Raw genomic sequence first — 17,973 nt, 5'->3', positions numbered from 1 at the left:
CAGCCACAATGTATCTTTGATCCATTCACAATGTATCTTTAATTCCCTTCTTTTATATTCCCATGGTTAACAGCCTAATTGAGGCTCTCATCACTTCTCTGCCAACTGACTGAACTATTGCAATAGCCTTGTTCAGTCCTCTCCCTTCTCCAAAGCTGTTAAAGCACAGGTGTATCCATATTCTCTCTTGCTCAAGGAGCTCCAATGGCTCCCTTTTGCCTGGATTGACAAAACAAAAACCAAACCTCATTCTCATTTTTAAAAACCTTCACAATGTGTTAAACTTACTGCTCGTTTCTCTCCTTCACATTATCTACATGCCTCTCAAACTGTCCAGCTTGCTGTTTATTGTATTAGAAATTCCATTTCCTGTCTCCAAGCCTTTGCAAGGGTTGTCTCCTCAAGTCAGGCATGTAGGTCCTCACCAGAACTCTTGGCTTCCTTCACAGTTCAGCACAAGTGCCATTGCCTAAAGGTAGCTGGCTAATATCCCTCTCCAATTCTCCCTCCCCAAATTATCTTATTTTGCCTCACTGCCTTCCTACCAGAGTTTAAACTCTGTCCCTGGGACTTTCAGCTTTCCAGGTGCCTCTTCCAGGCCATTTTCAAATTATGCAGCAATGTACATACTTCCTAAACCCTTTTATGTTTTTTTTTTAAATTCTTCCTTCAGAATATAAAGTGTTTGAGGGCAAGTACTACATTGTTTCCTTCTATCTGTATCTCTAGCACTTAACAGTGACTAGTCCATCTTCACAGTTCCCGAAAACCTGAGTTCAAATCCAACCTCTGACTTACAAGCTGTAAGACCCTAGGGTTTGACTGAATTTTCCCACTTGTAAAATGGGGATAATACCACCTATCTCCCAGAGTTGTGAGAATCAAATGAGATCATACTGGTAAAGCATATGGCACATGGTAGGCACTATGGAAATGCTAGCTGCTGTTATTTTATCCCCAGAACTTGGCAGTCGCCATAAAAACGTTGGCTGTTTATTATTTGTGTATGCCCAGGACTTAGATCGGCACAGTGACTGCTGCACAGTAAGCACCTTATAAATGCTATAATATAATTTGTGTCTGGCTTAATTTATCTTCTCGGACCTGCCTTGCCCAGGGGCACGGAGGCTCGAACTCAGGTCTTCCAGACTCTAATTAATCCACAATCTCCCAAAGTACAGAGTCCGCTCCTGGGGGCAGGGATGGGGGTGGGGGGGCAGCCGCCAGGGATGCGAGAAGTAAGGAAGGGAGGGACTGAGGTGCGGGAGGGGGCGGGGGTGAGGTTTCTTCTCCCCTCCCCCTCCACCAGGTGGCCCCATTTCCTCGCCCAGTTAGTAGAGGCAGAAGAAACTTTTCTCGCTCAGTCTAGAGGAGAGTCAAAAAGGGCGTGGGGCTGGGGAAGACTGGGTTAGGGGGGCGCTACTCCCCCATGTTCCCCCCGCTCTCGGGAGAATGAAGGAAAAGAGGAGGAGGCCGCGGCTGTGTAGGGAGAAAGGGCGACCGCCCGGCCCCGCGCCCGCCGCTCCTTACCCGTCTCCCGCGGAGGGCCTGAGGAGACGCGAAAAGCCCTCTCTGGACGCCGGTCCCGCTGCACCCTCCTCCTCGCCCCTCTGAGAGCGAGCGAGCGCCGCCGGAGACCCGCCAGGGACGTTCCGCACACTCCTCAGACTCCAAAGACTTGCCGCACTGCACGCCGGGAACTGCACACCTCCGTGCGCTCGCCCAGAACTACATCTCCCGTCATGCGCAGCGCATTCCCCGGTGCACTCTGGGAATCGGAGTTCTCGGTTCATCTCCGATCCCAACCTGTGGCGTTGAGACCTCGCTTAGGGCTGGGGCCGTAAAGCATCGCCTAGCGGTCGTGAAATGTAGGCTAGTTCAGCAGTTCGGCATCCGGGACTTCGGGCTGGATCGGTGGTGGCGCTCTACATATCTACGAGACTGGGGCGAGGGGGAGGGAAACCTTCGGGTCGCCTAGCAGCCGCTGCCGCCGCTCTCCCGAGTAGACCCGCTGTGTAGGCGCGGCGCGGGCGAGCTGGCCCGGGCTGAGAGAGGACAGAGCCTCCTCCAGGAGGGCGGGTGCCCTGCGGGACTGTTCCTTCCGCCACCTCCTGTCACCGGTCAGTGCAGTGCGCCAGGGAGCCCTCCCGACTCTCTCTCTCTTCTCTCCTCCAGGTGCCCCCTGCCCAGATCTTACACCTCGTGCGCCAGGGGTGGATGTTGCTTCCCGAGTCCTGGATTAGGAGTCAGCCTGGAGGGTTGGGAGGTCCGCAGGCATCTCCCCGAATCGCTAGGCCTCAGTTTCCCCCTCTGTAAAGCAGTTGGGGCATCTCTGAAGACTCCTTTTAGCTCTAAATCCGTAATTTCTTTTCCTGCTGCCAGGAGCAGAGTGATGCATAACCTGGATTGTGGGAGCTACCTCTTAATTTAGCGAGTGACCCCTACCCCCTTCCACACCCATCAGAACTGGTAAGAATCGGACCCAGTGTATTTTCACGAGCTTTCTTCCGGGGACCAGACCTCTCACCAGCCTCACCTCTGCCCCCTGGCTTCTTCCGTGCTCTCAACCAAAATCTTACCTTCTACAAGCCTTTCCAGCCCCATTAAGTGGTTGGGGAGGTGCCCTCCCCTCCGTGGTTAGCTACAATGTATCCTTCGTGTAGCCGGTGTGTAACATAGTTACTTTCTTCTGCTTTCCCTTTAAACCCCCCCCCCCCCCCCCCCCCCCCCCCCCCATCATTAGACGCCTTGAGGTCTTCTTGAGTGAGCTACTTGAGGGTGTGGTCTGTTTTTGCTTTGTTTGCTCAAATTTTAGCAGCGTGCCCTGGCACCTAATGAATACTTATGGACTTGATTTGGTAAGGATACCTCTTAACGTCTTTTCTTACAGGGGGTCATCCAACCTGTGACAGATCTCCAATGAAGGGAACGGCCCCTTAGGGCAACTTTTGGAGGCAGGCAACAGGTGGGAATGCAAAGAGTGGTGAAGTTAGAAAGGCTTGGGTTCGAATCCTGCAAGATATTGCTCTGAGCCTCCGTTTTTTTCATCTGTAAAATAGGTTTGTTAATAACTCTTACCTCACAAGGTTGTTGTGAGGGACAAGTGAGATCACATGTAAAAACATGTTGCCAACCTTAAAGTGCTATAAGCATATGAGTTGATATTGTCATTATTACCATTTTCATCTTTATAGTAGGTTGTTGTTTTGTCCACATGACCCCAGTTGTGTGCGCAGATACTGGAGTAGCTTGTCGTTTCTTTCTTCAGCTCATTTTACAGATGAGGAAACTGAGGCAAACAGGGTTAAGTGACTTGCCCAGGGTCACACAGCTAGTAAGTGTCTGAGGCTAGACTTGAACCCAGGTCAACCTGACTCCAGATTTGGTGCTCTGTCCTTCTAGCAACCCAGTGCTCTCTAGGTCGGGGCAGGTAGGTGGTGCAGTGGATAGAGCACCAGTGCAAGAGTCAGGAGGACTGAGTTCAAATATTGCCTCAGACACTTGATACATTCACTAGCTGTGTGACCTTGGGCAAGTTGCTTAACCCCAATTGCCTCATCCTGGGTCATCTCCAGTCATTCTGATGAATATCTGGTCACTGGATTCAGATGGCTCTGGAGGAGAAGTGAGGCTGGTAACCTGCACAGCCCTCCCTCACTCAAAACAAAGTCAAGTGCAAGTCATGTCATCATTTCTCTGATAGCATGGTCTGCTTTGGCAACAAAGGACGAACAGACACATACATGCTCTGTAGGCCTCCTAAAACCTTCATTTGTACAAAAACAGTAGAGAACAAGACAGCTGGAATGGTATGTACCTAGTCCCATTTCCGCTTGATTGTGATGAAACCAGGTCTCTATATTTTGAAAGTTTTTTGTTCCAGGTAGTTTAGAGATTATGAGTATTTGTGATGATACCATCTATTAAAAACATTTTTATGAATAAGTGTTATATTTGGGATGTTATATAGAGGACAGTATGGTCAGTGATGACTGTTCATTCCTGTTTTGGTCTGTGGAGTTGTCTAGGGTATTTGGAGGTCTATGTAACATGGAGATTTGTTGTCTGTTAATCCATGAAAGACAGTGCATTTCTGATGCATAATTTTAGCCAGCTGGTTGCATGTTGCTGGGTATTCTGTGGGTGCTAAACTTTTTACAGCCTCTGCTGTGTTTCCCTATACCATTTTCTTGTATAATCTACATTGATCACTAAGTCTGGCCTTATTATTATTGTTTTTTGCTGTGATAGTAATTCCCATTATTGGACAGTTTTTCCTTAACATCAAGTTTGTCTCTTTGCCAATAATTCTCATTACTCATAGATTTTCCCTTTTGGAACTTAGGAGTCAAATCGCTGTGATGTTAAGTACAGACCTACAAAAGAGGGTTATAAATTTAGAGTCAGAAAAGATCTGATCAGTCACTTAGTCCAACTTATTTATTTTAAAGATGAGAAATTGAAGCCCGGTAGGTTAGATGACTTACTAGAGGTAACACAGGCAACAATGGCAAAGTCAGGATTTGAATCCAGATCCTCTAACTTGAAATCCAGCATTCTTTGCACTGTGCCTGATTGCATCTAACTAACTGTAGCTGATCTTTTCATTTTGTTTTAGTGAATTTTGCCCAATTCTTGTTTTCTTTTGTTTGTGTGTAAGGTTAACAACATAATGTGGAACTTCACCCCGTCAGGGGGGATTCTTAGGGAACCCTGTTGTATATCAGTTGTTCTGTTTACTATGGACGTGCTGATGAATATATGTTGTTGCAGGTCCAGAGACACAGTGAAAGAAGTCAAGATGCCTTTGGACTGGAAAACGATACGAAGAGTTAACCCAGATGATTTGCCTCGCCAAGAAGAATTGGCTGATGATTTGCTAATTTCTCTCTCTAAGGTATTTTTTTACATGTTAAAATATTTATGGATAAAGCAAAATATATTAAAAAGTCATGGGCTTCCGAATTGTTAGAACTAGAAGGACCTTTTACTATTATATTTGATTAACTTAAATTTTATCCAGAAAATAATTCCCATTAACTGATAATAAAAACCATGTCTTCTTCCTCAGAGAAGAAGTGAGGGACTATTAGAATAGAATACTATATTCTCAACCAAATGCCATCATTCTGATGGGTGTTTTTGTTTATTTGTTTTGTTTTTCTTTGTTTCGAGAGAGGGTTCAGAGGGGAGAGTTAAGTATAAAGAATGAAAATATCAATGAAAATTTCTTTAAAAAAGGAATAATGAACAATGGTTGCTACTCTGTTTTCATAGGTTGAAGTAAAAGACCTAAAAGGTGAAAATCAAGAAAATGTGGTACATCTTTTCCGAATTACTCAGTCTCTAATGAAGGTTTGTATCAAGTAGAATAATCCTGACTGGACATTAGGGGAATTGTTAAACAATACTTCCTGTAATTGACATTACCAAACATTGATAAAACTCAACTCCATATCATTAATTAAATGCCTAATTTTGCTAAACAGTAGGAACAAAAAGAAAGAAACAAGACAGACTGTCACATGTACACATGTTACTGAAATAGCAGAATTTGAAAGTGATACGGATCCACATATGGTTAGAGGGCTCCAGGAAGTCTTGTAATTGGGTAACATTTCAACCAGCAGAAATAGATTTGGGGAGAATCCATTCTGGGCCAGAGGGACAATATGAATACAGGCCAGGAGATAGGGATGGAGGCATATAATCTAGTCTAACTGGATCATAGAGGATATTAAGGGAAGAAAAAGCCACATAGGTTGGTGCTTGATTATGGTGGGTCTTAAATAGCAGGATCAAGTATACTTTATATGGGAGACAAGATAGAGCCATTGAAAGTCTTTTAAGTAAGAAGTAACAATCAGAGAAGTATATTAGGAAGCTTACTTGAGTGATATGAAACCAAAGAGGGAAGATAATGGAGTCAGGAAGATTCACAAAGGCTATTGCTGTGGTCTCGGAGAGGTTATGAGGACCTGAACTAGGACTTTTCAATGACAGTAGCAATGGAAAAGGGGACGGAAACACAACTTTGTGGAGGTAGAATCAGTAGGACTTGTAATTGACTGGACCTGGGGTGAAGGACCAAGGAAAATGAAAGAAAGAAAATAGAGATAAAGTGAAGAATGTTGTGCTGCCTGGGATACTGGTAGCACTCTCCATAGAAATAAAAAGGGTCAGGGATGGGCAGGGTTTTTGGGGGTAGTATCAGCATATGGCTTAGTTGAGCTTGGATAATGGAACAAGTTCTAAGGTTTGAGAGACAGAAGGAGATCAGATTTCAGGAGACCTTGAACCTCTATGTATACTGTAGTCTGTCTATGATAAGGATAGAATTTTGTAGAGATTTTTGAACAGGAGACTAAAATAATGATATTATCCTTTGATTCAGTTAGGGCCTTTTGAAACGATTTAGTCTCTTCATTCTTGTTACAGTTGAGGAAACAAATTCGCGGTGACCTACCCAAGGTCATACTGAACGAAGATTCAGAACCAGGTCTTCTGGCTTTGCTAACTTTTCTGCCATTCCGTATGGACTCTCCCAGATTTTCTATATAAATAGAAAATTTCCATCTAGAAGCTTATATTTAGGGCCTATCCCAGAGGGTTGCTGAGAGGATCAAATGAGATCATATTTGTAAAGCATGTTGTAAGATTTCAAATACTATATAAATGTCAGTTATTACTGTGGCGTAATTACCTTAATTTACAGATGGCTTTAATTAGGAAGTCATTATCATGTAATGTAATGGCTTATGTTGTCTTTCAGAGCCCTGCTTTAGGAAGATTAATGTGACTGTTGTGGGCTGGCTGAATTATAGGAACAAGACACTGGTGTGATGAGCACTTCTGGGGGAAGGGATTTAGGTTCATTTTGGCTTCACTCTCTAAATAGTACATCTGGACCTTTTGTATTTGTCTTTATAGACTTGAGCTGGATTGGATCTCTCTCTCTCTCTCTCTCTCTCTCTCTCTCTCTCTCTCTCTCTCTCTCTCTGTCTCTCTGTCACACGCACACACACACACACACACACACACCCTTCTCAGAACACAAGAGGCATTTAATGAGGATTGCTTCTAGGATAATTTCCACTGCAATACAGCTTGCTCACATAAACTAGTAATAACTTCTATGAATGGATAATTAATTTTAATACAAATCCTAAAATACTGATAAACATTTCTACAAAGGGGAAATAATTAAATTATAAATCCTTAACTCCCAGGAGCCAAGTTTATACAATGATCCATGACTTAACAACTCTGAGTTCCAAATAGGATGAAAAGAAAGGAGAACGATTAAAATTTTCCATTTGGCTTTAAAACACTTCCCATCCTAGCCCCTCTCCACCTTGCCAGTTTTCTTATACTCTTCTTTCCTCCATATAACCTAAGCCAGCAATGCTGGCATTTTTATAATTACTTCCATGTGTTTTGACTGGCTATTGTCCATACCTGGAATACTTTTCCCCCTCACTTATGCCTACTGGATTCCCTGGCTTTTGAGACCCAACTCAAATAGCACCTTCTGCAAGAGGCCTTTCCTGTACCCCCTGTTGCTGGTGCCTTCACTCTAAGAAGACCTCCTATTTAGCCTATATAGAGAGATCTATTGATAGGTCAACAATCTGTCTGTAGATCTATGGATCTTGTTTCTAATTAAATTGTTTGCATGTCTCTCCCATTAAAATTAAAATGTCAGCTCCATGGAGGCAGGGGCTGTTTTTGCTCTTCTTTATAGTCTTAGCAGTTAACCCAGTGCATTCCAAATAGTAAGTGATAAATACATGTTTGTTGATTGATTTGAGAATGGGGGAGTGTGCAGAAGAGGGTATACTTCACTGTATGGGAAGCTTAGCTCTAGTCTTCTGGCCACCTTCCCAAGAGAAAGCTGATGAAACCTGCCCTGGGTCTTGGCCCTAGGTCTGGCAAAAAGAAAAAGATATTTAAAAATGATGAACCTGTATAAATCTTTTCTATAGTCTCAATATCATTTAAATATGACCTACCTGTATAAGTCTCCTCTATAGTCTCATTACTTTCATTGTAGTAAGTTCTTAGGTAAGAGCCTGACAAAAATATCCAGTGCCTTTGTGAGAGTGCCTGTAAACTATTTCTCAACTTTCTCTGACATTTGGAGGCAAAATCATGCAAAATTTCAGTGTAAATTTGCTTACTGGATGTCATCAGTTGAATTTACACTAGTATAGGAAACTTAGCCTGCTTAGTTCTCAAACAGAGGATTTTCTCCCCAACCTAATCACCCCATCCATTTACCTTTTGCTCAGGTCCGTTTTTGGTGTGGACACCCCTCAGATGTCAGAAAGGCAGGAAATAGCTGTGAGGCATTAGTATATCCTAGTACATTTATCAGAATCAGATTGGGAGGAGGCAGCTAGGCAAGTTTGGAGGCTCCTGCAATGACCTGTGCTGAAGTGTTGAGACCTGTAGGAGACATAGCAGTTTAAATAGAAAAGGTGACCTGGGGGATCTGAGCAGTGTTAAAAAGGAACTATCTGCAGCTTTGCTGTTACTTATCATTTATGGGAGTTAGAGTACAATGTCAAAGGGGATTCTAACCAGTCCCCCTAAAGTGGATAACAAATCATATTACATCCCTTTTATCATGCTTAGATGAAAGCCCAAGAAGTGGAATTAGCTTTAGAAGAAGTGGAAAAAGCTGGAGAGGAACAGGCCAAATTTGGTAAGTACCTGGAAAAAAAAGTCTAAAATGAATAATGAGGTTTTGAATACTGAGGACTCCCAGACTCAACAAAGAATTGGCTTAATACATGTAGAATATGTGCATATGTAATTCATCAGAGAATTGTGGTTGAGTACCTCCTATGTTGTTGAGTACCTACTATGTTTTTTTTAATGTTTATTTTTAGTTTTCAACATTCATTTCCACAAAATTTTGAGTTCCAAATTTTCTTACCATCTCTCCCCTCCCCCCACCCCAAAATGCCATGCATTGATTACCCCTTCCCTCAATATGCCCTTCCTTCTACCACACCCTTCCCTTCCCTTATCCCTTATCCCCATCTTGTCTCTTTTCTTGTAGGGCAAGATAGATTTCTATACACCATTATCTGTATTTCTTATTTCCCCATTGTATGCAAGAACAGTTCTCAACATTCATTCCTTAAACTTTGAGTTCTAACTTCTCTCCCTTCCTCCCTCCCCACCCATCCCCACTGAGAAGGCAAGCAGTTCAATATAGGCCATATCTGTGTAGTTTTGCAAAAGACTTTTATAATAGTCATGTTGTACCAGACTAACTATATTTACTTCCATCCTATCCTGCCCTCCATTTGTTCTATTCTCTCTTTTGACCTCGTCCCTCCCCAAAAGTGTTTACTTCTAATTACTCCCTTCTCCCATTTGCCCTCCCTGCTATCATCCCCCCCACTCCACTTACCCCTTCTCCCCTACTTTCCTCTAGTGTAAGATAGACTTTCATACCAAATTGTGTGTGCATGTTATTCCTTCCTTAAGCCAAATGTGAAGAGAGTAAGCTTCACTTTTTCCCTCTCATCTCCTCCCTTTTCTCCTTCATTGAATAAGGTTATTCTTGCCTCTTTTATGAGAAATAATTTGCCCCATTCCATTTGTCCCTTTCTCCTCCCAATATATTCCTCATCCTGTGCTGTGTGTGTGTGTGTGTGTGTGTGTGTGTGTGTGTGTGTGTGTGTGTATGTGTGTGTGTAATCCCTCCAGCTACCCAAATACTGAGAAAAGTTTCAAGTTACAAATACTATCTTTCCATGTAGGAATGTAAACAGTTCAACTTTAGAAAGTCCCTTATGATTTCTCTTTCCTGTTTACCTTTTCATGCTTCTCTTCATTCTTGTGTTTGAAAGTCAAATTTTCTATTCAGTTCTGGTCTTTTCATCAAGAATGCTTGAAAGTCGTCATTGAATGACCATTTTTTCCCTTGAAGTATTATACTTAGTTTTGCTGGGTAGGTGATTCTTGGTTTTAATCCTAGTTCCTTTGACTTCTGGAATATCACATTCCAAGTCCTTTGATCCTTTAATGTAGAAGCTGCTAAATCTTATGTTATCCTGCTTGGATTTCCACAATACTCGAATTGTTTCTTTCTAGCTCCTTGCAATATTTTCTTCTTGACCTGGGAACTCAGGAATTTGGCTATAATATTCCTAGGAGTTTCTCTTTTCACATCTCTTTCTAAGGAGGTGATCGGTGGATTCTCTCAATATTTATTTTGCCCTCTAGTTCTAGAATATCAGGGCAATTTTTCTTGATAATTTCATGAAAGATGATGTCTAGGCTCTTCTTTTGATCATGGCTTTCAGGTAATCCCATAATTTTTAAATTGTCTCTCCTGGATCTATTTTCCAGGTCAGTTGTTTTTCCAATGAGATATTTCACATTATCTTCTATTTTTTCATTCTTTTGTAATTTCTTGGTTTTTCATAAAGTCATTAGCTTCCATGTGCTCCGTTCTAATTTTTAAAGAACTATTTTCTTCAGTGAGCTTTTGAACCTCCTTTTCCATTTGGCTAATTCTGCTTTTGAAAGCATTCTTCTCATTGGCTTTTTGGACCTCTTTAGCCAATTGTGTTAGCCTATTTTTAAAAGTGTTATTTTCTTCAGCATTTTTTTGGGTTTTCTTTAGCAAGCTGTTGACTCGCTTTTCATGATTTTCTGGCATCACTCTTATTTCTCTTCCCAGTTTTTCCTCCATCCTCTTACTTGATTTTCAGAATTCTTTTTGAGCTCTTCCATGGCCTGAGACCATTGCATATTTATTTTGAAGGTTTTGGATGCAGAAGCCTTGACTTCCTCTGATGGTATGCATTATTCTTCCTCATCTGAAATAATGGAAGAAAATACCTGTTCATCAAGAAAGTAACCTTCTATAGTCTTATTTTTTTCCCCTTTTTTGGGCATTTTCCCAGCCAGTTACTTGACTTTTGAGTCCTTTGTCAAGAGGAGGATATGCTATGGGGGCCTGTAAGTTCTCAGTTCCTCCAAGGTGGCACAATCAAGGGAGAGGAGTTTACTCCTCTCCTGGCCTGTGCTCTGGTCTGGGAGCAACCAGAAGCACTCTGTTCTTCCCAGGATCTGCCAGCAGGGTTCCTTCTCTGGAGCCACCCCTAGCTCCACCTCCAGCAATCTTCTGCAACCCAGGAGAGCCACTCAGGGCTGAGAATCAGATCAGCTGCTCAATTCCCCCAGGGTCTTTAAGTGGGGAGAGCTCCAAAAATGGACACTGCAGCTGCAGTGGCTGCTGCTGACAGGTCCAGACCATGTTCCCTTCTCACTCAGGTGAAAGAGCTTTCTCACTGACCTTGGAAGCTTTCTTTGGTGTTTGTGGGTTTAACAGTCTGGCTGCTGCTAGTGGTGCCCTGAGGCCTGCTCTGGTTCTGTCCCACACTGGACTGTGCTCTGCTCCGTGCCCGGTGTGATAGACCTTCCCTGTTGGCCTTCCAGGCTGTCTTGGACTGGAAATCTCTCACTCTGTCGTTTTGTGGCTTCTGCTGCTCTAGAATTTGTTTAGAGTCATTTTTTACAGGTATTTTAGGGGCTATATGGGGGAGCTTCTGCAGGTCTGTGTTTCTACTCTGCCATCTTGGCTCCACCCCCCCTCCTCCCCCCCAGTACCTACTATGTTGCTAACTCATAGTAGCAACCTTTTCTGTATTATCTGATCAGCTGCATCTGATTAAAAAAAACATTTTTTTGGTGACAGGGAAATATATTTTAAAATGTATATCTTAGTAAATTCAGTGAAGTGAAATGTTTGTTCTGGTTTCTTTCAACAGAAAATCAGTTAAAAACTAAAGTAATGAAACTGGAAAATGAGCTCGAGGTATGTCTACAATGCAGTATATATTAGTCGCATCTTAATTATGAACATGAAACCTGTTATTCTTGATTGACTGGGAAATTGCATGACTCTCATTGTGTTCATATGTAGCCAAGTCAGCTTCCTTTGAGGCAGAAACCTTCATTGTAAACAGATTGTGTTGGCACCTATGTAGTCAGGTGAGTTAGACTGAGCATACATAGGATACCTGTAGTGATTGATTCTAGATCACTGAGAATCACTCTTTGGGCCCTGTAATTGGGTTTGACCAATCTGGTGATTTTTTATTTCTGTTTGAAGGTGGTTCTTCAGACGTACAGATTGGAAAGCATACAGTTTTGCAGTGTGTACTCATCTGCCTTTATGACTTCCTTTTCTTCATGGAACTAATTTGGATTGTTTCATAGGACAGTTTGAAAAATGGTGACTTTTAACAAAGGCTTTATTTAGTTCCCTTAAAAAACGTCTGCTAAGTTAATATGAGTTTAACTATAATCACTGAAATAGGTTAAAATTTTAAATTAATCCTTTTGTTATTCTCTTTCATTACAGACTTTGAAGTTCTTTTGTTTAATTAAGCTAAATAAAATCTGGTTTGTCATTATATTTGGCAGTTCATTCTCAGAAGTTGTATTCAAACAAGTCTATTTTTATTTTGTTTTAAGATGGCACAGCAGTCTGCTGGAGGTCGGGATACGCGGTTTTTACGAGATGAAATTCGCCAGTTAGAAAAACAGCTAGAGCAGAAAGACAGAGAATTGGAGGATTTGGAAAAAGAGATGGAAAAAGAGAAAAAAGTTAATGAACAAGTAAGGAGCCTTCCATTCATGATCTCTAAATTTTACTGAAGTCTGGTGTTGCTTGGTATAAAAGTATGTTGTTTTGATGGTGTTTCCCTTGAGGGACAGGAATTATGCAAATTTATGCCAGGTAGTTACCAAATTTATGCAAAGGAATTTATGATGTTGGAGTCAGAAGATCTAAGTTTGAATCTTACCTTTGACGGTAGCTCTGTAATCCAGGGGTAGTCACTTAATATTTCTGAAGCTTTCTTTAACTATTACAATGGGGCTAATAAATACATTATTATAAGGATTAGAAAAGTTGTTATTTTAAAATTAAGCATATTGAGAATTATATAAAAATATATATAGAACACCTAGGTGGATTTGGAGTTAGGAAGACCTGAGTTCAAATTCTGCTTCAGACACTTACTAGCCATGGGACTCCAGGCAAAACACTTAAACTCTTTGCTGCAGTTTCCTCGTTATTTAGATGGGGATCATAATATCTCCCAGGGATTTTATGAGGATAAAATAAGACAATGTTTGTAACATGCTTTGAAAACCTAAAAGTGCTAACGTAAGTGAAGAAAGGGTATGTAGCTTCATTAGCTACCCAACTTGTTATTTATGTGAAGATTTACTCACTTTTAGCAAATACATTTATTTAGCAGATATATTTAACATATATTTGCAAAGTATATATATCATACACTATGATTGAGCTAGCGACTAGATTAGTCTATATTTCACCATTCATTTGGAGTGTTGAAATTATATGACTAATCACAAAAACCTCCCCTTCCCCTACTCCCCTGCCCATACTTTGTTCATGTCTACATTTCCTGTAGTGTGATTGTTTCTGGTAGGCATGATAAATGTTTATGTATAAAGCCCAGCCTCTCTTGCAGTTATTGCAAGAGAAATAATTTTATTTATTTCTTGCTTAAAGAAATCAGAGTGGGTGACAAGTGTTAGGGGAGCACAGCAAGGATGTTAGGGGAATATCCTTGATATATATACCATTAACCATAGTGGCTAATGACTTTTGCCCTATCCAGAGGTTTCCACTTTTAGGAGCTAGTTCATAGATTTCAGTTTGGCTAGCTGCACATTGGCTTGAGCACGTGGGATCTTGTTTTTGGTCAGAGAGAAAGAAAAAAAGAATTATGGCAGGAATAAAGGAGGGAATGGGGCTCTAGAGAATGAGAAAATAAGATTCACTTCTATTATAATTATAACAGTTTGCTCAGTTGGTGGATACGATGTAAGTACTATAAATGAAGCCATGTCATTGAAAAAAGCAATACCCTTTTAAGGGATACTATTTCCCTAGTTTATGTTTATTGGGAGTAAAAAGGGTTTGAGGTTTAGCAGATATTAGTAATTCTTAAACTAAAAACTGATCATCATACCAGCTAATAGTTTTAATTTCTTTAGCAAAAAAATTACCCCTCCCAATATTTGTAGTTCTTGTGTTTGTTTACTTCATCTAATTCCTGAGTGCTTTCCAAAAGGTTCATCTTTCAGATAGAAGTGAAGTAAGGACATAAGAATTTACTTTTTGAAAGGACGATCTTACTTCAGTTTCATGAGGTTGACTACTACAATTTTCATAATGAAATTGTTTCTAGCTTTTAATTTTAGTTTTATTTTACAAATACTTTTCTTTTTATGTCATTCCAGTTGGCTCTTCGTAATGAAGAAGCAGAAAATGAAAACAGCAAATTAAGGAGAGAGGTTGGTAAAAAAAAAATGAGATGTCATTATATTGATATTATTAGTGATTCCGCAAAGTTAATAGAAATATCTCAGTGAACTTAAATTGATTTCAAAACAATGTATTTTAAGCATCCGTTCTTTTCATATTCACTAGTTTTTATGTCAGCTTTTTTCAAAGACTTAGAAACAAGTTGAGAAGTGGAGATATTAAGTAATGCTGTCAACTCTCAGTCATAAATGGACAAGTTTTGCTTATAAATTGAATATTGCATGGTAATTTTTATGACATATGATCAAACTTATGTTGTTATTTACCTCATTTTATCCAGTCAGTTAAAAAGTTGCAGTCACTTAAAATCTCCCAAATTTTAAAAATATTTAATTATCATTTTTATTGTTTGTCCCATCTCTCTTTAAGGAAGGAAATCACCTTTTACTTGTTTTCTTTAGTAACTAATAATGATGTATTCTTTGGTTATCTAGAGTAGCACATTTGATGTTTTGTTTATCTTTTTTTCTTATTTCACTTTAAATATTGATCTCTTTATTTCTGTTAACTTTTTACCATCCTTTTTTGGAGAACAAACATCTTAAAAAAAAGGTGAGGATTTAAGGATTTAGAAAATATGGGTATTTAAAGATATAACTAACGGGGCCATTATTTAGAGAATAATTTTCATTGTAAGTCATTTTAATAATGATGGGGGGCCTTGGGTTTGTATGCAGAATGAACAGCTTCGTCAAGACATAATTGACTATCAGAAACAAATAGATTCACAAAAGGAAACACTTATGTCCAGAAGAGGAGAAGATAGTGATTATCGATTACAGTTGTCTAAAAAAAATTTCGAACTTGTGCAATATCTGGATGAAATTCAGGTAAAAAAAATTTTTTTAAAGAGTAAATTTCAAGGCATATGCCTTTAAAATATATTGTTGTTTTTTTTAGGTGAATTTGATCTGAACTTTATATTCTTGAGCTTTCAGTAATTTGAGACCTTCTGGTAAAAATTGTTTATTATTTCTTTTTTCTCCCACATAATGGTACCTGTCAGGTTAGCATTGATTCCAGAGGTAATATTTTTAAAATGCTCACTTTAAAAACAGGAAATAAATCAATCCATGAATATTGTAATTTCTTGACCTCTTTGCCGAGCTTATTTAGGTTTACCTTAGGACCATCACTGGGAAGTGTATGGTAGAGCCTCCATACTCAGTTTTTGAATTTTTCTTTCATTTAATTGGAAAATGTCCATCTACAGAGGCAAGGCCGCTCCCATGAATGGGCATTACCTCACTTTAAGTGAGTACCCAAAAGGGCCAGGGTCTCTCATTGCATCATGAGCCATTTCCAGTCATCTTGATGAATATCTGGTCCCTGGACCCAGATGGCTCAGGAGGAGAACGTGAGCATGGTGAGCTCTCATGTGAGCCCTCCCCCACTCAAATCAAAGTCAACTGAAGTCATGTCATCATGTCACTGATGTCATGGTCCTTTGAAAACGAAGGACAAACACAACAGCAATGACAAATGTCCATCTACATTCAAGCAAAAGATCTGTGTAGAGAAGGTGTTTTTTATCCAGAAGGTCTCCCTTTCTTATTAATACAGTTCAGTTGTAAGATTTAAAATTACTTAACTTTGTTTACAAAATGCTATCAGTTACTCTTTCTGTGATAATTATCTTTAAAAGAATTTAACAGAAGCGAATGAGAAAATTGAAATTCAGAATCAAGAAATGAGAAAGAACTTGGAAGAATCAGTGCAGGAAATGGAGAAGATGACTGATGAATATAATAGGATGAAAATTATTGTTCAGCAAACTGATACTCTAATGGATCAGTTAAAAAAAGAAAGAGACCATTCCAGACTTCAAGTAAGAATTATTTTTAACTTATTTTGTCTTTCCGCATACTGGGATAGATAAAGCTTTGTCATTTTGACACTAACAATAAAGTTAATTTTTGAAAACTGCTACAGGAAACTAGAAATTTTATTCATTTCACTTAATTACAGACAGAAACAAATGGAACCACTAGAACACCAACAGAAAACAATAACTGGTCAAACTATTTAGAGGAAATTGAATTAATTTTTAAAATAAATATATTGCATGTTCTTATAATCAGGAATGAATAGATATGTAGTTATTTCAAAGATATTATGAACAAGGATAGGGATTGGACTTTTGATTTTATTTTTGGTATAGGAAAGTCCCAGATGAGGGGAATCTCTCACAAAAATGCAGGCTGGCACTTTGTCTGCAACTTAGAATCTTTTAAGTTACCAGGTACACTTGAGAAGTTATGTGACTCACTGTGCCAACAGAAAGAGATAGTAGCACATCTAAATCTACTCTCTCTAGTTTATTTCTACATTTTGAAAAAAAAAATCATTTCAAAACACTTGTCAAATTGATAATTTTCAGGTACAGGAACTTACAGAACTTTTGAAAGCAAAAAATGAAGAAGACGATCCTGTCATGGCTGCTGTCAATGCAAAGGTTGAAGAATGGAAGGTAGTTCTTCAAAATAGTTATGTAATTTCCTTATGTCCAATTTTAGGCAGTGTTCTTTAAATTTTCCAGTTTTTATAAAAATGCATATACTACCTACTTAATTGTATAGAAACATGTGGGTACCTGCACACATATATGTGTGTACATAGAGGTATGGGTGTGTGTGTGTGTATTTGTGGGTTTTATCCTTCACAGAGGCTCTTTTCTAATGCCTCTCAATGGCATGACTTTGATCCTGAGACCTCTATTCCAGTGCAGCTCTAGATTCTGACCTCTTAGAAAGCCTTCATAATTAATAGATGATCTTCTATTGGAGATCCAAGAATCCTGGAGGTAGCATCTTCATTTGAGTGTTAGAACAGACCTCCCAGGTCATCTAGCCCTCATTTTACAGATGAAAGAAACTGAGTTACATGAATTACTCAAGTTCACGTAAGTGATAGTAAGTGGCAGAATTGGGACTGGAATCCAGAGCTTCTGGCTAGGGCTAGAGCTCTTTTCACTACTTAGACTACTAAGAAGTCATTAGGAATTTTCTCTTCAAGAAGAGTCTGGAGCTAACGAGGTCCAAACATCACAAAAATTAGAAACTGACTATATCTTAACAGAGAACAACTGAACACAAATATCTATCATTTCAGTATCTCCTGTCTGTGTGCAGTTGATCATTGACTGATTAAACCGGAAGTTAAAATCAATACTAAGTTATAAGAAAGGATAAATGGGAGAGGTTTTTATGACTGATTTGATTGGCAGCTAGGTGGTGCAGTGGACAGAGTGCTGACCTAGCATCACAAAAACTTCCTGAGTTCAAATCTGGCCTCAGACACTTAGTATCGATGTGACACTAGGCAAGTCACTTAACTTTGCCGCAGTTTCCTTGTCTGCAAAATGAGAAGGAAATGGCTAACTACTCCAGCATTTTTGCCAAGAATACCCCAAACGGGATCACGAAGAGTCAGACACAGTAAAAACAACTGAACAACAAATATGGAAATATATTTAGGAGCAGTTAGATGGATAGATAGATAGCAGTGGATAGAGCCTTGGGCCTTACATAGGAAGACTCATCTTCTTGAGTTCAAATCTGGCCTCAGACACTTACTCACTG

General features: G+C 39.8%; 2 protein-coding genes across 8 annotated transcripts in view; one reads left to right on the top strand and one right to left on the bottom strand.

The window, feature by feature from the left end:
- TMTC3 (transmembrane O-mannosyltransferase targeting cadherins 3) overlaps window positions 1–1,787 on the bottom strand; it is a 72,034-nt gene extending 70,247 nt beyond the window's left edge. The window contains exon 1 of one of the 2 annotated variants that reach the window (XM_072655521.1): window positions 1,531–1,787. The gene's annotated coding sequence lies outside the window, so the exon portion shown is untranslated. The remainder of the gene's footprint in view (window positions 1–1,530) is intronic. The other variant, XM_072655522.1, reaches the window with a different exon arrangement.
- Window positions 1,788–1,855: 68 nt separating this feature from the next.
- Window positions 1,856–17,973, top strand: part of CEP290 (centrosomal protein 290) — a 103,298-nt gene continuing 87,180 nt past the window's right edge. For 4 of the 6 annotated variants that reach the window (XM_072655517.1, XM_072655520.1, XM_072655514.1 and 1 more), the window contains exons 1-10: window positions 1,856–2,120; window positions 4,774–4,897; window positions 5,278–5,355; window positions 8,638–8,707; window positions 11,796–11,842; window positions 12,505–12,648; window positions 14,308–14,361; window positions 15,070–15,222; window positions 16,038–16,220; window positions 16,773–16,862. In XM_072655517.1, the coding sequence (XP_072511618.1) occupies window positions 4,802–4,897; window positions 5,278–5,355; window positions 8,638–8,707; window positions 11,796–11,842; window positions 12,505–12,648; window positions 14,308–14,361; window positions 15,070–15,222; window positions 16,038–16,220; window positions 16,773–16,862 (915 nt within the window). In that variant the 5' untranslated portion in view covers window positions 1,856–2,120; window positions 4,774–4,801. Of the gene's footprint in view, window positions 2,121–2,382; window positions 2,470–2,890; window positions 2,966–4,773; window positions 4,898–5,277; window positions 5,356–8,637; window positions 8,708–11,795; window positions 11,843–12,504; window positions 12,649–14,307; window positions 14,362–15,069; window positions 15,223–16,037; window positions 16,221–16,772; window positions 16,863–17,973 lie in introns of all 6 variants that reach the window. The other 2 variants (XM_072655515.1, XM_072655516.1) reach the window with 2 other exon arrangements.

The sequence above is a fragment of the Notamacropus eugenii genome, chromosome 3, assembly GCF_028372415.1.
Source record: "Notamacropus eugenii isolate mMacEug1 chromosome 3, mMacEug1.pri_v2, whole genome shotgun sequence".
NCBI lineage: Eukaryota > Metazoa > Chordata > Mammalia > Diprotodontia > Macropodidae > Notamacropus > Notamacropus eugenii.
Note: the sequence above shows the minus strand (reverse complement) of the source record. Positions and strands in the feature narration are given on the sequence as shown.